General features: G+C 37.9%; 1 protein-coding gene across 7 annotated transcripts in view; it reads left to right on the forward strand.

Moving 5' to 3' along the window:
* The window catches only part of LOC581257 (protein kinase C iota type), a 91,299-nt gene that overhangs the window by 52,573 nt on the left and 16,249 nt on the right, over positions 1 to 22,477 (forward strand). For 4 of the 7 annotated variants that reach the window (XM_011684538.2, XM_011684540.2, XM_011684541.2 and 1 more), the window contains 5 exons: positions 11,678 to 11,728; positions 16,864 to 16,949; positions 17,822 to 17,953; positions 18,567 to 18,663; positions 20,126 to 20,329. In XM_011684538.2, coding sequence (XP_011682840.2) covers positions 11,678 to 11,728; positions 16,864 to 16,949; positions 17,822 to 17,953; positions 18,567 to 18,663; positions 20,126 to 20,329 — 570 coding nt within the window. Of the gene's footprint in view, positions 1 to 7,781; positions 8,451 to 11,417; positions 11,446 to 11,677; positions 11,729 to 16,863; positions 16,950 to 17,821; positions 17,954 to 18,566; positions 18,664 to 20,125; positions 20,330 to 22,477 lie in introns of those variants that run through there. The other 3 variants (XM_011684544.2, XM_030987238.1, XM_030987237.1) reach the window with 3 other exon arrangements.

The raw sequence follows: 22,477 nt of genomic DNA on the forward strand, positions 1-22,477 counted from the left end.
GACTACATGCTTGTGTGGCAGTTTGGTCCACACTCTTCAGTTCTTTTTCATCAGATTAAACATTTAAAATAAAAGGGCATTTGAAGATCGGTCTTACAGCTCTCTGCTACGACATTGATCCAAAGTGACGTATAAAGAATAAGATAGCTTACATATTATCTCGCTAGATCTCAAGTTTTTAAAGCGCCACAAATTTAGGTAAAATAGTAGAAGCATATCGTCGTTGTTACATAACAAAAAGTGCAATGTATTTTTCAACATATTCCTATGAATAAATCTATACTTCTCAGGGTATGAAGACCCAGCAACTTTCTCCTGCTTCCGCCCCGGCCCATACAAAATTACTGGCAGCATATCCACCCAAGTTGTGGCATGCATTTTATAAAAAGCCTTGAGGTCCCCATGTATTGTACATGGTGTGAGAATGCTGTGTGAAACTGAACGTGTTGGCAGAACCAACTCGTGATAGGAAAGCAAGTGGCTCGAAATAGAAAGGGTTATTGGTATGCGCCACGCATAGTCCATTTCTCATGCTAGAGAACTATAGACTAATGGAGAGACGTGTTTGCCCTCATTCATAGAGGCAGTATGAAATATAATACGTGTTATTGTAGTAGGTGCAATATATAGCCAGCCACCCATTTCATATTGTGAAGGAGTGGAGCGGAATGGTTGAGGAATGTATTTCTTTGAACTCTCACAATTACACTACATAGGAATTTACTTTTGGACATTTTATAAAAAATGAGATCTATTGTATTTTAATTTTGTTTATCCAAATAAAGATATACCATATACCTCACCAAAAGATTCTGATATGATAGGATTATGGATTCTTAATTTGACTGGAAATGCAGAATATGTTTAGACAGACATCTGATTTATTTATTGCTATTGGTACAGTATTATCATTATCCCATCTCTTTACAACCTGAAGGGTGTTATCTATTTATTAATATATCCATTTGGCTCTAGACAGATGATATAATCCTATGAAGATCAGACAAGAAATTCAGTTTCTTATTGATTAGTAATCTTTAGCTTACAGTGTTTGTGAAATATGGAAATAAAAAACAAGTTTTTATAGTCATAATTGACTCGCACTCCTCTCATCTTCATGCAAGCTAGCACATACGAGTGTCTCACCCATTCATCTCTGCATACAGTTTAAAGATACATATTTTGATGGCTAATACGATAATCTTATGAATATAATATTAGCTTTTAACTCCCGAGAGAGAGCGAAGGGGATAGCTTAAGATGGAAAGATTGGAGTGGAAATGAGACTCATAAATCCAGTCTTAAGTGACAAGCAATCAGCCGTGCGTGCCTAGCTTGCCACTAGTTTGAGCAGGCCAGCTGAGACTTTACTTCTATCGTTTGGCCAAGAACAGGCAAGCGTGGCCGGTGCATGCATGGAGGCGAGTCTTGTACATCGTGGGTTTATAACGTAAAAGACGGTGTAGTCTCCTCAAGAAGACTTGAGCATGTATCTTGTTCTCGTTCACAGGGAAATTGTCTTCTAGCGGAATGTATGAATGTCCACACATTCATGTTGATAGTTGGTCCAAATTTACCTATTTTGAGAGGAGGGGGCGGGGTATGTCATGCTCCACCCCTATTAAACTTATCAAAGTATGTAGGCTACAAAGGCTTATAATACACATAAAAAATAGCTATAATTTAGGCCTACATCCTGTCTGTTTTGTGAATTACAGAATGCAATTTCCATATTAAAGATTTGTCAAAAAGGAAAGAAAAAGGGAGTATGCACAAATACCATTAATCTTGTTCATGAGCAGATTTCGGTCCACCAAAATGTATATTGCCATTTTGGGGCACAAATTTAATGTACAGTATTATAAAGTATCCCCTTTATTGGTGATAAACATCATTTGTTTTGCATATGAACTTTTCGTTTAAAGATTCAACCTTTTCAGTAGTCATGGATTCTTCCATTCAATTTTGTCACCCAAGATATTTAGGGTGTGTACTATAAGTAAAGGGTCTGTTTGCTTTAGGCTAGATCATAGCCCTGTTATTTGATGGAGTTTTGTACTCCCATACCATGTGTATTATGATGAAGCGAATAGTAGGTGTGTGTATGCATGTGAAACGATGCATGCACCAAACCACGCAGGCACGATGGCTCTCCATAGAGCACTGCACATAGAGAACGTGGCTGTCTGTCGAGAGAGAGAAATAGAGGCAAGCATGCATTGCATTGCTCGACGCCACACTACCGCCACAACCTCATGCAGTAGATCTTGGAGTCGCAGAACGAACATCCCTGCATGTACGTCCAGGCATCAGGCATGCTTCAGTTGTAATCGCTGCTCTCTCTCTAGCTCTACGGGCAAATGGCGAGGTATGCTGCTCTTTTCTCTTGATAGCTGAAAGCCTCGGACTCAAGTCTCTGATTTGAGCTTATACATGCATTCCAGCGACCACATACGTTTGTATGCAAGCCAGTTCACCCTTCCTCTCTTCGACATCGACAGCTATCGATGACCATGGTTGTAACGTAAGTCTCATATTTCCCCCATTTCTTTTGAGCTTTGGCAATTACCGTTTTACCCTGGGAAAATACTGTTCCGAACGTACATGTATGAAGTTAGTGGTAAAGTCGTACCTTGTTGATGACTGATGAGCTATGTCAGCATTCTCTGCGAAAGGCTCTAAAAACATGTCACAAAGGTCACACAGACTCACTGCAGAAACACATGGTCACTTTGGGGTGATGTTTGATGTTGAACTGCATTTGGAAAGAATGGTATTGTACCAAACATGTTTTCCAAATTCAGTAGATTTGCTCAAAATCACATTGTCTGGAATATGAATCAAATCTCTCTTTGTATTGCTTTACATTTCATATTCATACTTATGTGATATTGATACAATTTATTTGCTACAATGCAGCCTCCATGAATGCTTTCTTGATGCTCTTTAATATTTCTTGAATTCTCAAAGCTGACTTTTTTTAGAAAGATGATTTTGATTTCTTCTCTGTGGCTTTATTTCTAGAAAAAAAATTATTTAGAAGGAAGAAAAGAGGCATTAAACTAAAGGTATGGTGAACTTTGTCAAAAATCAAAATTGAAAGTTCAGAACCTGCCTGAGAGAAAATGCTTTATGCGTTTAAAAAAACCCACCTAAACCAGATATACGAACGAAGCGCTGCGATAGAAATCGGTCAGACAGTATAGTCCCTCTAAGGCTCCGGGGCGTTTCTTGCTTGCAAAAGCCGTCATTTTGGACCAATGATATTTTGTCACCTGCATGTTGAATGTGGTTATGAGGCAGAATTTAATTCCCCCCCCCCCTCCCCTAGCTGCCCCAGCAGATTTAATGAAATGAGAAGAGAGAGTGAGAGAAAGAGAGAGACGATGGGGTATGAAGCATAAATATAGCCTGTGTAGGCATGCATGCAAAAAAGGTAATATTCCTTGCTTGCAAGCTTGGTTAATCCCATAAATTGGTGTCTGCATTTTTAGATTGGCGAGATGAAGATGTTTTTCTCTCGGTCCTCTCTTTTTTCTCTCTCATTTTTTCTTCGGGAAATTCCTCTCTTCAGTTAGTACGGAGATTATTCTTGAGCAAAGAAATTTTTTGATTACATCTAGTGCTTATGGATGGTAGTAGTGTCGTAGTTGAGTTGAGGTAACTTAAGGATAAAGCGTCTATGCTAACTGAATCCTTTGAGTCTGTGTGACGCATGTGTAAATTATTGAATAGTTTGTTACAATTTATTAGTGCTTTGTCTCCAAGCTTTTGTGAGACATTGCTTTCACAACCAAATTCATGGGGACAAAAATGGAAATTAGAAAGCCATACTAGATATACATTCAAAAAGAAATATAATGTATTTATAGTTTTGTTATGCTTGCAAGTTGTCTTGCCTTATCTTTGTCTTGCACAGATAGTCAAGTATAACATTTAATATCCCATCATGCACTTGATGACCCAGCCGGCTTTGCATGTACCCAATCATGCCATAGGCTTAACATTTCAGCTCATATAACCACTCTAGATGAAAACATTACCCTGCATCAGAAAGAATTATTATAATTTAAACTTAAGTCTCCTCTGTTTGATGAAACCATACTCTGCATCATACAGTAGGTTTGAATATAGCTCTTGTTGTTTGATGGATGAGGTCTGGAGATGAGAGACTAGGCGTGGGAGTGCCCAGGCAGGAAGTACTGGCCTGGGATGGAGGGATAGGAGGGAGATTGAAGGAAGCCAGGAAGGAAGGAAAAGGGCGTCAAACCTAAACCAGGGCTTCAGATCTTTTTTCGTTCGATGCTCCCCCATCGTTTGTCCCTCGATGAGATACCCTGTTTAGATATGGAGCAGCAGGTTTTCTTTAGTATGAATAGCCCAAACTTTTGATAGTTTTAGCTTAAAAAGTTCATGGTATTATATAAAGTCCAAGGGCAGTTATTTTCCTTAGATAGATAGATTTTATTTTAACAGTTTTCTTTTTAAACATAGATTCTTTATCTAATTTTGTCCTGCAAGCATTATCTTATATCCCAGGGCGCCATTGATCCTCATAGAGCGCGTTTATCTAGGCTTGCCACTAGATATGTACATATCGTACCCCACTATCGAACCCCACTATCATACCCCACTATACGATCGTGATTTGAGGGATGTCGCGTTTATCTACTCTTCACGATTCAAAATAAAGGCCTTGTGTCTGCCCAGCTGTTTTGACCCGGGAAGCAGACAGTTTCTCGGAGGTCAAATTCATACACATGCTTGTACACAACACCTGTGTGGTCCTATTTGTATGTAACGTTCAAAACAGCTTTGCGTTTATCGACCTCTCAGAAAAGTGATTCTGGCTGTATGTCACATACAAAACGCACCTTTTTGCGTCTTTTGATATGCCCATATCTAAAGACGTTTGAAAAAGGCTTTGCGTTTATCTACTTCTAAATTTGCCTGAAAGACGTTTGAGAAACCTGATTCTAGCCAAAAATTTCCTAGATAAACGCAACCATAGATACTGCAAATAGTATAGATGGATGGATAGGGGTTCTAAACTGCTGATGTTTAAAGAGATAAGTCTATATTCCTCGGGAGATAATGGTCTCATTATCAAGCCGAAAAAGAGCCAAGGAGTACAGCCGACCTGATTAAGTTTACTATTTGTCTTTTAATGATGTAACAGAACAAGCAAAGAGCAACTGAGAGACCTTTTGCTATGTGTAAACTGAGCTATTGGCTAGCCAGGCTTTGGGTATTTGCGATCTATTCCTTTGGCGGTCTGTTCACATTCTTCGCCTCTAAAATGTTGAGACATCAGTCAATCGTTTGTCACCCCACCAAACTGACTCCCACCTGATCCCAGTTATTCAGTCTTCTGTGTTTATCAGGGATGCCAGTTTTCATGCAAAAGCCTGAATTCAGGCCGTGGCGATTCATTTTCAGGCCATAGTTTATGTTTTTTATGTACAAAAAAACTCATTGTAGGTGATTTTCGGGCCCTCTGATCGATTCTAACTGGCATCCCTGGTTTATGTAAGTTTACAATAATTCTGATGTCGTCTGGCACCGGTCTCATGTCGGTCTTGTCATTGTGGATGTTGTATCAGATTCTTCTCTGCATTCCTGTGCAGGTTGGGTCCAGAATTGGGGCATATAGTGCGTGGGGCTAATGAGTGGCCTGATGCATGTATGCACACACCAGCCCCCACTGTTAAACAATTGAATACCGGTCCTGTTCAAATAGATATGAAGAGCACCACGCAATAATTAGCTGCAAATTTATATGCATGATTGGCTTTGAGCAAATATTCACACAATTGATCTCTTTAAACAGTAACATCCGACTTCCCAATGCAATATTTTGTAATATTCATCGGATATGCCTAAGCAGTTAATTAATATTTGATTGAAGGCCTGCCACGATTCAAGGATTTGATAACGATAACAATTTAACAATCCTTCCGGTCATTCAAGTCAAAACCAATAACGTTTTCCAAATGTTGTTTCTCCTGGTGTGAACACAGAGATGTCCTTCTCACCTGGCTTTCTGTACATACTTCAATCCCCAATGGACGCAGATCCATTTGGTGCGCCCCAATTTGCCCAAATCTCAGGGGCACATTGCATCCCCATGTAACCCATATGTCGTTATCGATCCAAGCTTCAATTATGTAAATCTCATTTTCTGCGGACAATTCCTGTGCATGTCTGACAAGCCATTTTGTCTGTGTGTTGATAGGAAAACGTAGGTGGGTTGATGGCTGTTCAGAGTGATAAATAAAATAGTTTTATATGTTATTCAATGATCTCTAATGATCACAAAGAAATATAACTACATGGAACATTCATGAGGACATTAGACCTACTTGGTGCATTTTGGGGTATTGATGATTCAAATTTGACTCATTGAAAATGTTTAATTTCTCCAAATTTGTGAAAGGAGATAAAATGTACTCCAAATACCTTTATATATTTGATTGTTTTTGAATAATTTGCCAATTAACATCCTCTAGCAAAAAGACCAATTTAAAAGAGTAATTTTATTTGAAGCAGGAGGATTGGAAACCTTGATCACCGTGATAAAGAAATTATGGATGTTATTAAAGACTGAACTTTACATTAAATGCCTTGTTTTATGACATAAGCCTTGTTCATTGGTAATTTCAGACCTAGGTTCATTGAAGAATACAGTTCATTGCCTATCCCTGCCCTCAAAATATGCACACAGCCATGCAAAGGGTCGGGGGATTTTTTACTCTAGTCCCATGCCTTCAATTTAATGTTTGCCATAAGATCTTGATTCCAGGTTGCAGCATGCCCTTTAATGTTTGCAGTCATCTACTACCCAACCTTGGCAACATTTGTGCTTTTATTTCCTTGAACCTAGCCTCATGATCATGACCACAAGGTCCTAAATTAAGTATTTCCTTCTCGTGTTTCCTTCGCCCGAATCATAATGACTGCCGGCCATGACCATTTTAAGACTTTCATAATGTAACAGAGAGAAGGGTCAGAACAATGCACTGATTATGATGTGTAGAGATAGATAAAGTAGATAGTGCACAGATGCAGAATTACACAGAGCATTGATATCATACACTCAGATGCAGGGAGCTAGTAAGGCCAGATCATTATGAAAAATTATTTTTGACAACAAGCAAAATTTATGAAAAAATGTCCATATAGGGATGTTCTCAAAATTGTAAAAGTTGCATTGTTTTGCGTAAAAGAATCTAGAAGGAGAGAAATTGCCATTTGTGCAAAGGAAACATGGACATGTCACACTAATGCTTAACAATTACCGGCAGCTTATTCTAGAGCAACTTGGCTATCTTAGTAAAATTTTGACTAATTAATTTAATACTGTCATTTTCAAACTAGTATTTTGGCTTCTTTAAATTAGGCCTTTACCTTGTTCACTGTGCATCATCATAATCATAATCTTTAAAAGTGATATTATTAACCGGAAGAACAAAATTGTAACCGTAGTAAGGGGGAGGGAGGGAGGGAGGGAGGAGATGATTTAGTTGGCATACAAACAGTTTGCTAACAAGATTTATGATGTGACGATATTGTTGTTTTCAATGAAACAAGCTAATTATAGACTTCCCCCTATGATGTACATGTATGATAAAGATCAAATTCGTTCATGTCTCATACACATGCATGCTGCGTAACAACCCCCCCCCCCCCCTCAGGTAAAACACACGGGACGGGGGGCGACAGAGAAGGGGATCGTGTGGCTGTCATGTCATACGTGTCGTGCCCGCGAGTCAGCAGAGTGACAGCTGAGCCGTTCTTCCTCTCCAACGAGACCCTGTACATTCGGCTGGTTGACTGACGCTAGTACTCGGGAATGCTGGCATGAGCTCACGCTTTTTAGATTTCAATCAAGGCTGCACATTTGCTCTTCCACTCATCTAACGAGAGAGAGTAAGGGGGTAAGAGAAGGAAAGTCGAGCTGTTCTTGACATAGGAGAGACATTATGTGTCTAGCTTGTATGTTTCGTTGTTTTTAGATTGACTGAGAATTCCTGGCATAGCAGTCTAGTAGTTACATTGCATTATCTCATCGTCGGTTGCCGTGTGTGTTCACTGCTGTAGCATTCCCCAAAAGTAGAATGTGTAACAGCGGTAGGATACACCTATTTGTATGTGGTTTGCATGCAACCTTCGCTAAGCCCATCATGCATTCATGAATAGATAGCCGAGTTTACCGTGAAACAAACATGTTTGTGCTTCTGACCAGATATTGTGAACAAACAGAAAAGTGAAAATTAGTCAGGGAAAATATGCTCAACTGCAAGGAGGGTTTTCATGATTGTGTAGCTTTTTGGAACTGTGTTTGAAATGGAGGAATAATTGTCTGAGGAAAACTCTGATTGACTAAGCACAGATGGACATTCGGAAAGCAAGGGCACTTCTTCGAGAGTACCTTCTACGGCTGGTGAAATGTGAGTCAAGAAATTAGAGAGGAGGAGGAGGGTGAGCGAGGGGTCACCTTTTCCTCAGAAATCTATTAAAAGTAAACTATATGCAACATTTGTATTAGTTCCCATGCATACCTTTTGTTTCATATGAAAACATTGTCTTACTTGTACTCTCAATATCTAAAAATGGTGTCTTTCAAAAATATTTTATTGTTAGGACAAGTAGAATTGCGGAATTGCAGAATCTAATGAAATTAACTGGTAGTAACATTCCATAGAGTTAGCAGGTTTCTTAGCAGGCAGAATGAAAGTAGGGCAAGGTGCTTTCTGCTCTCAGGGATTGTGCTCATGAATGAATGGCTGTTTTCAGAGAAAAGAAAGAATCTGGTGAACAGAAAATAGAATCCATTCTTTCACACGCTTTGATCGACAACAATGAAATGCAATATGGGCATAATCGAATGGGTTTGGATTTTCAAATGCGAGTGAAGTTCCAATGCCGTAATGGGTATATATGTGGCAGTGTATTCATCAAGCATTCATGCTGCTATACTGCACTATTGCATTCTTTTAAAGCACTTGATATTACTTTTATACAACCCAGGTAATTTTTAGTTGTCATATTTATGATTTATTATTGGATGATTCAAGGTTGTCTTCTAAGTCCTATGTGTATGTATATTGATATCATCAGGAAACTTACAAAAAACAAAAGTGTAGCTCCATTGAAGAATGTAGTATCGAACATTAATGTAATTTAAAAAAAATACTGGCTTCAAGATAACGAGACCCACTCTCACGAGGGATGACAATATTTGTAGAGGTTTGCTGTGTTAAATTTCTGCAAGTCTCCAGTATTTCATCATTTTGCTATTTAAAATATCCAAACAAGCACATGCACGGTATATGCAGGGTTTCACTTCACAAGTAATAATTCACATCAAACTTCTAACCTATATGTTTAATGCTCTTTAACTGCAATTCCTTTTAATACAAGTGCAAGGATAATTTACATTAGAGAAATGGAATACCCAGCACTCCCCTCACAGTGTTAAATCATATGCATAAATTGCATACAGACTAGCCAAAGAGCCTGCAGATATGTGGGGCGCTCAAGGCCGGAACCCTTACTGTTGTCATTTTGATGAGGCACTGGGTCTCTGTCGTTGAATGATAAACAAGGACTATACTACAGAGAGCCAAGAGAATGGCATAGCTTAACGACACTGCTAATCAAACAGAACTGTGTATTAATATGAAGCACAGATAAACCATATTCCCATATGCTGGTTTTACTTTTGCAGACCAACCCTGTCTATGCAATTTGTGTCTCAGCTGCGTAGCTTGAAAATCACTTGATAACCAAGGCCTCCTAGCTTTCATTCAAGAGACTGCATTATACATGGGTGCTTCTCTTGGATGCCTGGTTAAGAATTTCCTTTTCACTCTTAGAATTTGAATTGGCCATTCAAAGGGTTAGCACAGGTACTGAAGAGCATGGGATCAGGTTCTCAGACACTCTTATATATGCAGATATATTATTGAAGTTCTTTGCTGTTGCTCATTTACACAATTCAGTCTGTTACCTCTATTTTCATGATCTCATAACCATTATGTTTTGAGTTTGTTTTTGAAAACATTTAGCATATTTCAAGCCACAATCATGACAAAAAGAAGCACCAAACATTCATTTAGCAAACTGATATTTGGTTTGACATTTTCAAGTTGTTATTACTCTATATCTCAGATTATACCCTGCCCTCAATATGGGGCCTTATATTTTCATAGCTCAATCTCTGATGGGTTTAATCTAGTTGGTTTCCCTGCTCTCCTTATGCTTTTCTTCCAGCTCATTAATCAGTCCATTAGTGAGAGCTTCTCAAAATGCCACTGCTGTTTAGGGTAAAATAGCATAGATTGCCAATTTCCTGTGGACCACCCCCCCCCCCCCCCTCTCCGTTGCAAGCTTTATTTCCTTATTAAAGTTATTATAATCTTCTTCCTTTATTTCCCCTTTCCCTACTCTATCTCTCTCCTCTCTCTCTTTTGGTGCGATATTTCTTGTGATAAACAAATTTTAAAACTAAAAAATTGTATACATATATTTTATTTTTAGTATAAAGCATATTTTAATTGGGTGATCTTTTGGCCCGTATTGTCTCCATGTTTCTCAGAAAAACTGGTATTAATTTACAAAACAGAAGACCTCATAGCATAGGAACACTACTATGCTATACTGATAAATGTATCATTCTAACTTTATTGCCACAAATATGTAAGCTAGAGGAGTAGAGACCAGATCAAACTTCTTGGGTTCCATGGGGGGAACGTTCTTTGGCAATAAACAGAGACATCAAAACAGTTTGGCAATTTATATGTCTCATCGTCTTTATGCAGATGATCCTTTCCATATCATATGGCAGTAATACAGTGCCGTTTAATTGCCACCAACTCTTTGACTACTGATATTACTCTAAGCCACACTCCCTGCCTCCCTCCCTGGCTGGCTGGCTGCCTTGCTTTCATGTATATTGCAGGAGCGCGGGAGAGCTGTGAAAGACATGGTGAATTGCATTCCACGCATGGCGTATTTCATAAATCAGCTCGGGCTTTGCAAAGCGCAACAAACCGCCATGTATTCTTGATGGCACTGTTATGCATACTTAATCATCCGTGGGCATACTTAAAACTCATCTCTCTGCATAATAAATGAGTTCAACTATCTATGCATTCCCCTATAGGCAGAACTATACCAAATGCCTTTGCATAGTTAATGACTTGTTTCCTGGTATTTTTGGCGCGTATAATGTATCTTCACTTTTTGCAGTCTTAATTAAACCGTACAATTTTTTCTCTGGGTAGAAAAACGTCATGATTTATTAAAGAGGGTTAAAGGATAAGGGGGTTAAGGTTAAATCATGATTGTGATATAAGTCTGATTAACCTACAATGCCAGATTCCATATTAGACCAAGAGTTGGACTGATCTTCAAAGAAGCAATAGCTTATGAATATTCATTGTTCTGAGATTTTGATAAGATTAGGGCATAGTGTAAGTTTTAAATGCAAAGCTTTGCATTTTTAAAAAACTTATTATGAAATTGAAAATGTGAAATGCTCAGTTGTTTATGATAGGGTTCTGTAGTGTGTCTGTATCACATCTTCATTTAATGAATTCAATGATATGCTATATATTTTTTTGCTACCTTTTCTAATAATTTTTTGTTTTGTATTTTTATTTTTCTCATGCAGTATTCCCAACAGTTCCAGTCCGACCTGGCCTGCCTTGTCCTGGGGAAGACAGTAAGTTTATCGTTCTATTTTGTTCCTGTTTGTCCACTGGTTGTACCTTTCTTTTTTTCTTGTTTCTTTCTTTGTTTTGTCTGTTAATGTTAGTTCCTGCCTTTTGAAAAAGGTGGAGTAATTGCTGTGTTCTTGTTATATCTATGTCCTCTTGTATGCGTATGTTTCTTCATTTTTTTATGATTCTTTTATAAGTTAGGGCCGGAGTTATACATTTATTTATAACTCTTTAGTTAGGGAATAGGGGACCAAATTTCAAGCCTTATGGTGCTGGTACTCTAATTTTGAAAGGGATAGAATGTAAAGCAAATTCCTAATTCATTGCTGATTTGGCACGCATGTGGAAAGCCCCGTTCAGAAATCACTTTGAGTCGCTGTGACGCAGTAATAAGGGTTTTATTCATGCTTCCACCTGCTCCCCTAGCTGTCCCTCTGTCTCTTTGCATTTCCCCCTCCCCCCCCCCCTCTCTCTCTCTCTCTCTCTCTCTCCCTCTCTCTCTCTCTCTCTCTCAAGACTATCATCAGATTATATCAAGGTTGATGTGACATAATTAGAAATATCCAGGAAGACGGGAACGGACAGAGATGAAGGGCCAAGAAGGCCGTAGTTGGCATGAGTCAACTCTGTACTAGTTCCTGGTGTTCTCTTATCGGTAGCGTCTACTGGCTTCCTCTTCGCAGGCTTGACAGGGAGTGACTCACACCCATTTGGGCCAGATAGCGCAGAGATTTGGTAGCAAAATGAGATTTTGAAAATACTTTTTTGGATTAGATAGCCTAAATGATAGTTCTCACACATTGTGAGGAAGGAATCTATAAGGATCACAATGCAAAGCTTATATTGCATTTAAAAATCCCTTTTTTTTTGGGGGGGGGGGGGTATAAGATTTTACAAGTTACCCCTTTGTATTGCTATTTGCCTCTGTCTCTGTCTCTTGTCCCATGTAAACGTCAGTGTTAAAAACTTTGAGGTTGCACAAACCATGATGGTTCCGTGCGAACATGGCTATTAATTCTACTCATGAAAACAAAACAAAATGATATGATACTTGATATATCTTTTATCATCCTTGTGTTGCTTTCGAAGTGTTATACAAGTCCAAAGTGGTTTCCAATCTCGTCTCATGCCAGAAATGATCTGGTTAAAGGAAATCCGGGTTATTACCCAACAAAGTCCCCTGCAATCCTGGGACCTCAAAAGGAAACGGCCAGAAAGCAACGATAAAGGTTTAATCTGAGTTGTCTACCCCATATGCCAGCCAACCAGCCTACAAGGAAACTATGTAATGAGTAATCAGAGAGCTGCATTCGTGCGTAGAGAACTCATTAAAGAAGACAGATGATTTGACCAGTGGTGGAAAATACCCACTTCCTCTAACGGATGGTCAGTCCATCCTTGCTAGGGTACATGTAGATTTCTGGTCACTCGTGATCTGGGCTTGGTCAGCAGTGGTCTTACTTATTCAGTGCAGCTAATTCTTGAGCTGCCACGTGTAAAAGTTTAGGTCACTATTGGTCAGGGTTGCTGGTTAATTTGAATCTTGTGCAGTGAGAATTAGAATGGTGAGTTTTGAATAGTGTTTAAGTATTCCTCTGTTTTTAGTTTTTCTAATTTGCTTAGTAATTACCATTTTCTTGTATTAACACTCAATTGCTGCATGAGTTTGGAGATTTGATTGCATTTTTCGATAATTCGTGCCCCGTAATTTAAATTTAGGAATTGAATTTTCAGAAAATGAAATTCTCACCCCAATATACTACATGAACTTTATGTTTGTGAAGAGGACTGTCTTTCAATGCCTCTGAATTTTGAATCATTGTCTGAAGGAAGCAAGTGTCTGTTTGTCACTTCACTCTTTGCTAGCCATTTAGAAGACTTTATTGCAAATTCGTAGCTATTGTTCAAGCAATTTTTCATGCTTTGCTCAAAACAGATTTGAGAATTTTGAACTTGAAATATATTTCCCTGAATAACGCACATTCCACACTTTGATACATTTGGTGTTGTACTGCTTTGATTGTTAAGCTCTCTGGGTTTGAGGCCTACGTGCTTGCATGCCTAGGGACTCTTTTTTTCAGAAAAAATAGTAGAGCATGTATATGAAGTAAACAAGAAAATGCCCTTTTCTCTTTCATAGAATGTTAACATTCTTGAAGGAAAATGTCCTTTTTATGTGCTTTCATGTACCAATTTTGCTTTCTGTTTTTTGCTCATGTTCTTCCAAATATGTTGGGTTATGAGCTTGATGGGCATTGAATCTGTTTAAGTATATGAGTAAACACACCCTGGCTCTCAGCAGATAATATAGATTTTACTACATTTTCATGTACACTGTACATGTCTCTCTGTCTCTCTGTCTCTCTTTCTGACTCTCTCTCTATATATCTTTCTCTCTCTCTCTCTCTCTCTCTCTCTCTCTTACCATTTTGTGTGTCTGTGTGTATTGACTTTGTCATTAATCACTGCCCAGATTTGTGTCCTTATAATAGACAGATCACATTCCCTGACCGCACCCGTCCTGCACGCCCCATCCATCCTACCCCATGCCCTGTCTCTTCCTCTTCCTCCTCCTCCTCCTCCTCCTCCTAGAAAACATGAATTGATTCATCAATCCTTTGTTAAAGAGTCATGCATACATATTGTCTAATTTAGCCCAAACTCATTCATCTCCGACTAATTCCCACGCTGATTGTCTGCCACACGGTTATGACCGGCAGCTCTTAATGAGCTTCATTTCAATATGACTGAATCTTCTCTTCATTACTCCTTCGCTGATTCTGAGCGTGGGGCCAATCGCTAGCCTCAAGCAAAGTTCTTTTCGTGAGGGCATTACTGATGTAATGCCTACTCAATGCCTCGAGATATTTTTTGAGAGATGGAAAACAAAGGATACATTAGCATCCATTATAGCCCTCATAACCATCAGAGCTAGCTGATTTATGCAATTAACCACCCCCCCCCCCTTCTTTATGAGGATATATGTCAGATTAGTACTAAATTTATCTTGGGTGTGCATCTGATTTTTTTTGGTCATAGATATAATTTTCACACAGTGGTTTAGAAAGAGGTTTGAAGGGAAGATACATGGGGGTATAGTAATGTGCATTATACATTTTTTGCCTTCAAGATAAAGTGGAGTTCTGGCTATTTGATTGCATTATGGGAGATACTACCTGGAAGCAATGGAAATATAGGCTGATGATGTGGCAAATAAAAATCATGTATACTGTGAGGTCGCGGATAAATGATAAGAAATTGAGCTAGTCTTGCTGAAGTCACAGTCACAGTGTACATAGAAATGTGTTTATGGGACTACACAAACATCTGGCATGAAAGTTTGGTCCAACCACTTCTGTTATTTCTTGTCACATTTTGAATAGGAAGGCATTTGAAGAACAGTCCTTTGTAGGGGAATTTCAATAATGATATTCTTCTACAATAACATAAACAGAATGATAAAGCTCACAACTATTCATTAATTTTCCCAGAACTCGACATTCTCTTTAAGTTAGACTCGAGCATGTAGCTGTGTGCTGTGTAAATGTAGGTCAAGTTCATGCCGCTGTAAGCAAACACTCCTCTGAATGCCAAGAGCGTGTGACTATTTTGGAAAGGATCCGAAAGAAGGGGCAGAGCGTTTTTATACCGAATTACAGGTCAGCTTCCTGTCATACTTTCGGAGCCTTGGAGAGAGAAAGGAAGCCTGTGGCTGAGTCATGAATCCTAAACTTGCGCGCAAGCTGCCTCCCCCCCCCCCCTAATATTCATTCTGTTAATTTCCCTGGGTATTTGTATCTGGAAATGTCCACTTCCTCTTTCTGCCCCTCCCCCTATATTCAGTCAACCTTTCAATGAATTAATTATCTCTCACATGCCCCTACCCCATCTGCCCCTCCTCTCGTTAATGCCCCTTCCCATATTCAATCTGTTTCTTTCCCTGGTTTAACTATCATGATATTCTCTCCCTCCCATGCTCTCCCATATTCACTCTGTTCATTTCAGTGTAATTAGCTTGACCTGCCTCCAGCTAAATTTGATGGCTCTCATTTTTCATGAGCTAACTTCTTGATAATATGTGGGAAAGACGGAACCACAGGCTTCCCTTGGAATGAGCAATAGAAAGCCTTATGTCATCATGATTAGCAGTTCAGCTAACAGCAAGAAGGACCCAAAAGCAATCCAAGCAGAGTTACTACTACATGTAATTGTGCTTCTTTTCTATTAAAAAAAAGGGGAAAAAACTAAGATATCTTGTAATATGCAACATTTTAAGATTACAATTTTAACATTATGAGATAGTTCACTATATGAAGAAACAAACAGACAAGTATATATGCCTGAATGTAAAAAAAAACTGGCAGCAAATGTCTTGATACGAGACATATACCTTTATGCATATTAGTCAAGCACCGGTAACAAAATTTGTCATATTCAAAAAAATATACCAGCAACTAAACCATCTAAACTTTTTATTGGTCATCAAGTATTCTTAAAGAATTCTATCCCTATTCTATTTGAGGACCACGTAGACTAAATTGAGACTAAACTGTTATGTTGTACTTATATGCACTATTGTGGAAGGTTAGAGGTATCTGCTGGTAGTGGCAGGGTTTGGTGACTGATGGTTTTCAGTCATCATACATGTATGTATCACAGGCTGTGCGTTTACCAGTTTGGTAGCGAATGCTGTTGAAAGATTTTGATGGTGTGATCCAATGGTCCTGTGGCAGGCAGACTAGGCTATTCAGCTTCAAGCTGCAAGTATACTTTCAGCCTTTTCACACACAGCTAAAATTCATCGTATCTAGAGCTGATTAGTTTAAAGCTGTTTAACTCAACAGCTTTAAAGAAAATTTTCTGTGTGAACGTCGTTCCAGTTGCTGAATTCTCTTTCTTTCTTTCTTTCAACATTGAAGTGTCTAAACTTCTCATGATAAGGGATTTTCATCGTTTTTTCTGATTTCTCTCAACTTAGTCCTTTGAAAGCCAGGAGGTTGTAAATTCAATTTAAATATGAGTTAACATACCTTAGGCTTTTCAAAAGCAAGGTTTTCTCTGCTAATTTCTCCACCTCTTAAAGACATTATAGCAGCCACACCTTAAACAATCCTTTTTTTTTTGTCTTCCCTTGCAGGAAACATATACAGACGTGGAGCTCGACGATGGAGAAAACTCTACAAAGTCAATGGACATACATTCCAACCAAAGAGATTCAGTCGGGTGAGCAATACTTTTTTAAATTTTACTTGAGTATTATGGCACATAAACCAACTGTATGTGTGATAAAGTTGACTTTAGCAATCCACTGATTGTTCTGTTTGTTGACCGGGCCTGTCAAGTGTTATGAGAAATTAAATGAAAAAATGTAATTTATCTTTTCCAACATTTTCAAATTGTACCAGTGACAAAGGATTTTTTTAATAGATATTTTTCTCATCTGCTTCACCACCACAAATATGTATTCATATTATTTGTACAAGGCATAGCACAATACATATATTGTGATAGAGATTATTTGACCATGAATTTGTTATATCTCTACTTATACTTTGCCACAAGCATTTATGATATTTGTATAGTGCTACCACAGATATGATATTGCTAAACATTTCACTTTTATGATGTATTTCTAGGTTGCAGTTTACCTGTATGCAACAATTGATTTTCATTTAAACATGCAATTCCAATTTGTTATTCTCTGAGAAATCTGAGGCCTAGACTTTAATGAGTTGAACTGAAACGTATTATATTGTTGAATGTTTCACTGGTTATGTTTAACACAGAAGATATATACATGGTATTGCTCAAGTGCTAAATGTTTTGCAAGACACCAATTTGTTGAAATGTAACTTCACTATCAAGAGCCAAATAACTGGAAGCATTTATATATTTTAAGAGGAACAAAACAAGAAATAGAAGTTTGAAACATACTCTATAGTCAAACATTTCTTTAATGTCATAAAACAGTTTTGACACTTTCTGTCCAGAAACAACATATAGGATTGAAGTTTTATAATACATTAATAGCCTTTAATCTCCTTTCTTAGATATACCTTAACCTTCATATTGATTGTCTTTTATTCTACCAACAGAGGGCTTTGTGTACCTACTGCGCAGACCGTATCTGGGGTCTTGGGCGGCAGGGATACAAGTGCGTTGACTGTAAGCTGCTCGTTCATAAGAAATGCCATCGTCTTGTGAAGGTGTCATGTGCGGAAAGACAGGTAAAGTCACAAGTATTGTATACTATAACAGTAATGACATACATCTAGAACTGTGAATAGATATAGAACTACTTGTAATGAATGTTCATTTGAATTTAGTTAAAACAGATTCACAATTTGTAACCTTTGCCTTGAAACAAGACTAGGTATGACGTTGTAAGTGTCCTTCAAGTACACTACACAGTACTACAGATATAGTGCTGTCTGTGTTTGTGTGCATTATACCCTTTGCCTGATATAGCAGTGCACTTGTACATAGACTAGATAGACATGCTAGATGGTGGTAGCTGGAAACAGAGTAGCTGGTTGTTTGTGGAGAATCTTCTCTAATTGATTGCATCGTTGGGTGTTTTAATGCCAAAGAAGCAGAATAAGATTCTGATGATAATACATGTAGTAGCATATTGAATGATGTCTAAGTTGCACAAAATCTTGATAGAAATGAAATATTTGAATTATTATTTTGAATTGTGAAATTTTGGGGTCCAGACTTAGATTTTGAGCCGCCATGTGTCCTGTGGGCCTGTTAATGTCCAACCATTCATATCAGTCTTAATAAGACTTGCTTGGTTTCATGAGTTTCCTTCAATCTGTTTGATCTTTGATCTGCCAGGCCAATCTGTCCACCCTGGACGAGAGGAGTGGATCGGGAAGCTTGCCACACTTTGGTTCCAAGCCAGGCGATAGAAGCGACTCCCATCACAAACGAAGTAAGTCTACCCTCTGGCAGGAGTGGCTACGCCCGCCCATGCATCATTCTACTAACTCATACATGGTCTTCATTTAGAGAAGGGAGGAGTCGACTCACAAGTCAAAATTAAAATGTTTTCATAGTAGAAAAGTAGACATCTCCAATGTGGTCAATCACTATTAGATCTCACACAATTCATTCATTATGAAGATATTTATGAATTCTAAAAAGTTGAAATATAGAGATTTTGTTAGTCACATGCAGTTGATTTCATGATGTTTATTTAGCCTTCAATCGTGGACTTTGATATTTCACCACACCATAAACAGTAATCACACAAAAAATCATGTGATCTTACATTCAAAATCGATTGGGTTTTATAAATCCTTTGATGGATCTGGCTAATTGATTTACAATATCCCTTGGCTGTGGTTGAAGGGAAGTATTTGTTTTCTTTGAAAGGGGAAGAGGTATCTCATTATCTTTTATCACTGAGGAAGAGATGGTTATGGGCTGAGTTTTAGTAATGGGTACAAATCACAATGCTTTGGGTAATTAGGTATAAAATTGAGCAATAGCCAATTTCTTTCTCGCAAAGTTCGTTCACCTTATTTTTAAAGGGCAGAAAAAAATTGTTCTGTCTATGGCTTAAAACAGGTATGAAATATTTTATGAGGTTCATAGGCTTGCTTTTGGATAAATTTAAACTGCTTATATTCTTGTTCAACATATTTGATTATTTTAGTACTATTTGCAGCCAATTGATAATTTTTGTTTGGTCATTTTAATTGCATGGCTATTTGTGTTGCTTTACTAACAAGCAGTTGCATGATATAAACTGTTGGGCACTTACACATACCATTTTAATTTGAAGGCAAAGGGGGTTTACTTTATGTACAAAATCTGTCAATATATATTTTTGAAAAAATAGTGCTTCCAATTTTTCTGTTATGTATATTATAATCATAAATAATTTATGGAATTGAGATATTTATATGATTATTAGCTTCATATTCATAATTTATGGTTAATTCATTTCTTCATTCTACTAACCCCACCTTCCTGTTCCTGCCCCCTTGTATTCTACCACTCATTCACCCCCCTTCCCCCATTACCCCTCATGCACCTCTAACCCAATCCTTGTACCCATGGTGTTGGTTAACCTGACCCCTTCCCCTTCCCTACTACCCCCTTTTCCGTTAAAACTTGAAACAAACTTTTTTTGATTTGACCCTTTCTAAATGACATTTGCCACAACACTGTGCTGTGATTTTTTTGATTTGTATTGCATTTGAACTAATTTGTTGACAAACATATTTTGATTAAAAATCCACCCGACTGAAATCTGAACTTTGAAAATATAAACAATTCCGATCTTTCTTGCTGAACGGATATTCCCCTCATATTAAAACATCTTTCATAACATTCATTAACCCCAAAATGTCCACTACCAATACCACCTAACTCCGCCCTCTTAATAGCCCCAACTGGCCCCATGTCCCAACCCCCTTCTGTCACCTCCACCACCCTTAAAGACCCCTCACACGCACCTCATTCCTCCTCCCTGCGTCAACAAGGCTCGGCACCTCCCCCCTACGCCGGCTTTGAAAACGCTGCCTTTTTCGGGGGCAGCGGGCGCAGCGACAGAGATTCGATGGACTCCGTGGACACAGACTATTCATTAGGTAAATGTTAGTGTTTTGTTGTCATGGCGGTTTTATCTTCATCTTTTCCTGTCACCCTCTCACAGCTACAAAAGTGTTCAGTTATTGTGGTGTTTTTATTTCCTGTGTCTGTTTTAATTTTCAGTGCCATTACTTATCTAGCCTTGCTGCATATACAATCAAATAGTTATATAATGTTTTGTCTATGGTATCTACAGAAAGCAAATCAACTTATTCTTTTCTCTTTATTATTCTATCCGATTCTTTTCTGTTTCGTACCTTAAGTTTGCAAAAGAAAAAGAATCATTTCTTAATTTCTTGTATTTCACTAGATTCACAAATGAAACAAAGCATGAAGTTTTCTTTTAAAAATCTATCATTAATTAGCAGATGTATCATTACTCCTCCCCCCGCCCCCCCCCCCTATTTCAACTTTATGAGTATACAATACTGGATCAAATCCTTGATGTAGTCGAAGCCTAAAATGTCATATTTTGGATAAAAAGGCAGATTTTCCCCCCATACACAATAACTCCAAAGTTTGATATGTGGCATACCACTGTTTGCTCTGGGGTTCACGATTTCCTGTCTATAAAATTTGATTAGTGCCCACGTAAACGGCCAATTCTGTGTCTCCATCAACAAGGCTGATCAGGAAAAGTTATAGACCTGAATAATCACCAAAACAAATCTGATGTGCTCAGATCTAATGAAATCGGGTTAAAATATACACTTGTGTTACATCGAAATAGAAAATCAATTGCTTTTGTTCATCATGTGAAATCTTGCTTTGTGGTCTGCTAGCATTATTTGCATTTCCCTTGTATTATCTTTCGGGTGTGAAAGGGGTCTGCTAATTCAGTGTACATCTGACTGCTATTCACTGACCCTGATCGCACAGGATAGATGTATACTCAACTTTCATAACTCAAAATAGTTCATAGGAAACTTTCTTGGCAAATACAACACAAATATGTAAAAGATGTAAGCATCACAATTCCACTCTTTTCTTTGTTTCCTTCTCTCTTTCTCTCTCTCTCTCTCTCTCTCTTTCTCTCTCTCTCTTTCTCTCTCTCCCTTTATCCTCACTCCAGCTCTCCATATCTATCTTCTTGTCCTTCTTTCTCTCCTTCTCTCTACTCTCTTCTTTCATTCCAAATTATGTTGCATATTAGGATGCTGACAGAGTCAATTCACATGCGCTTATCTTGATCATTTTTGTGTGTCTTTTTTGCACGAGCAATAAATAACATAGATTCTACACTTTCCTTCAAACTGTTGTATTTTATAAATCACGGATATCAAAGATACATGTTTTAGTTTTTGCACATCCCAGCAAAGTGGTTTATATCAGTACACACTTCTGCCTACTGAAGCTTCGTATTGCCATTTAAGAGAGTGATACAAATATTAGTGATTAAACAGCCTAATAATATAATAGTAATAGTATATTTGTAAAGCGCTTAGAGACATTTGTATTAAGCGCTATTTAAAAATTAAATATTATTATTATTATTATAGAGCAACTAGTCATTTTCTTTTTAATTTGCTTAATTTTTTTATACAAAAAATGCAAGTGTAGTAGTTAGTATTAAAAGACTGAATGGAAATGATCTTGAATAGATGTTCAGCCCCATAAAATGAAATGGAATTTCTTTTTAACTGTTTTGTTGGAAGCAATCTGTTATATTAAAGTTTACAGCATGCTGACATAAGCTGCATTACAGCTTCAAACATCGTTGCTTTCTACTTGAAGTTTCAATCTGTTAGGTGGCAATCCTTAAAAAAAGCAACTTTCATCCATTAATAATGCTGTGCATAAACAGCTCTCTAGTTGAAATGAGAAAGCTAGATGATATTATAAAAAGCAGATTCCTGTCGCATTAAGTACACTCTGTGAAGGATGGAGTGCATTTTCAGCTTGGAGATGAAGGCTTTCTCCAAATTAAACCTAGAGGGAATATATTCAGAAACTATTACTCCTTGTAGAACATGATGTTATATAAAGAATTGTCCAGCGTGCTGCATACTTTCATGAATATATGCTGTACGTGCTCAAGCATTGTAACGCAGTGTGGTGCCACATTTAGGTTAAAATTGAGAGGACACATAGAAAATGGCTTATCTTTTCTTTTCTTTTCTTTATCTCATCACCAATCCTAAAAAAGA

Source organism: Strongylocentrotus purpuratus, unplaced genomic scaffold, assembly GCF_000002235.5.
Source record: "Strongylocentrotus purpuratus isolate Spur 01 unplaced genomic scaffold, Spur_5.0 spur5_scaffold_16, whole genome shotgun sequence".
NCBI classification, from domain to species: domain Eukaryota; kingdom Metazoa; phylum Echinodermata; class Echinoidea; order Camarodonta; family Strongylocentrotidae; genus Strongylocentrotus; species Strongylocentrotus purpuratus.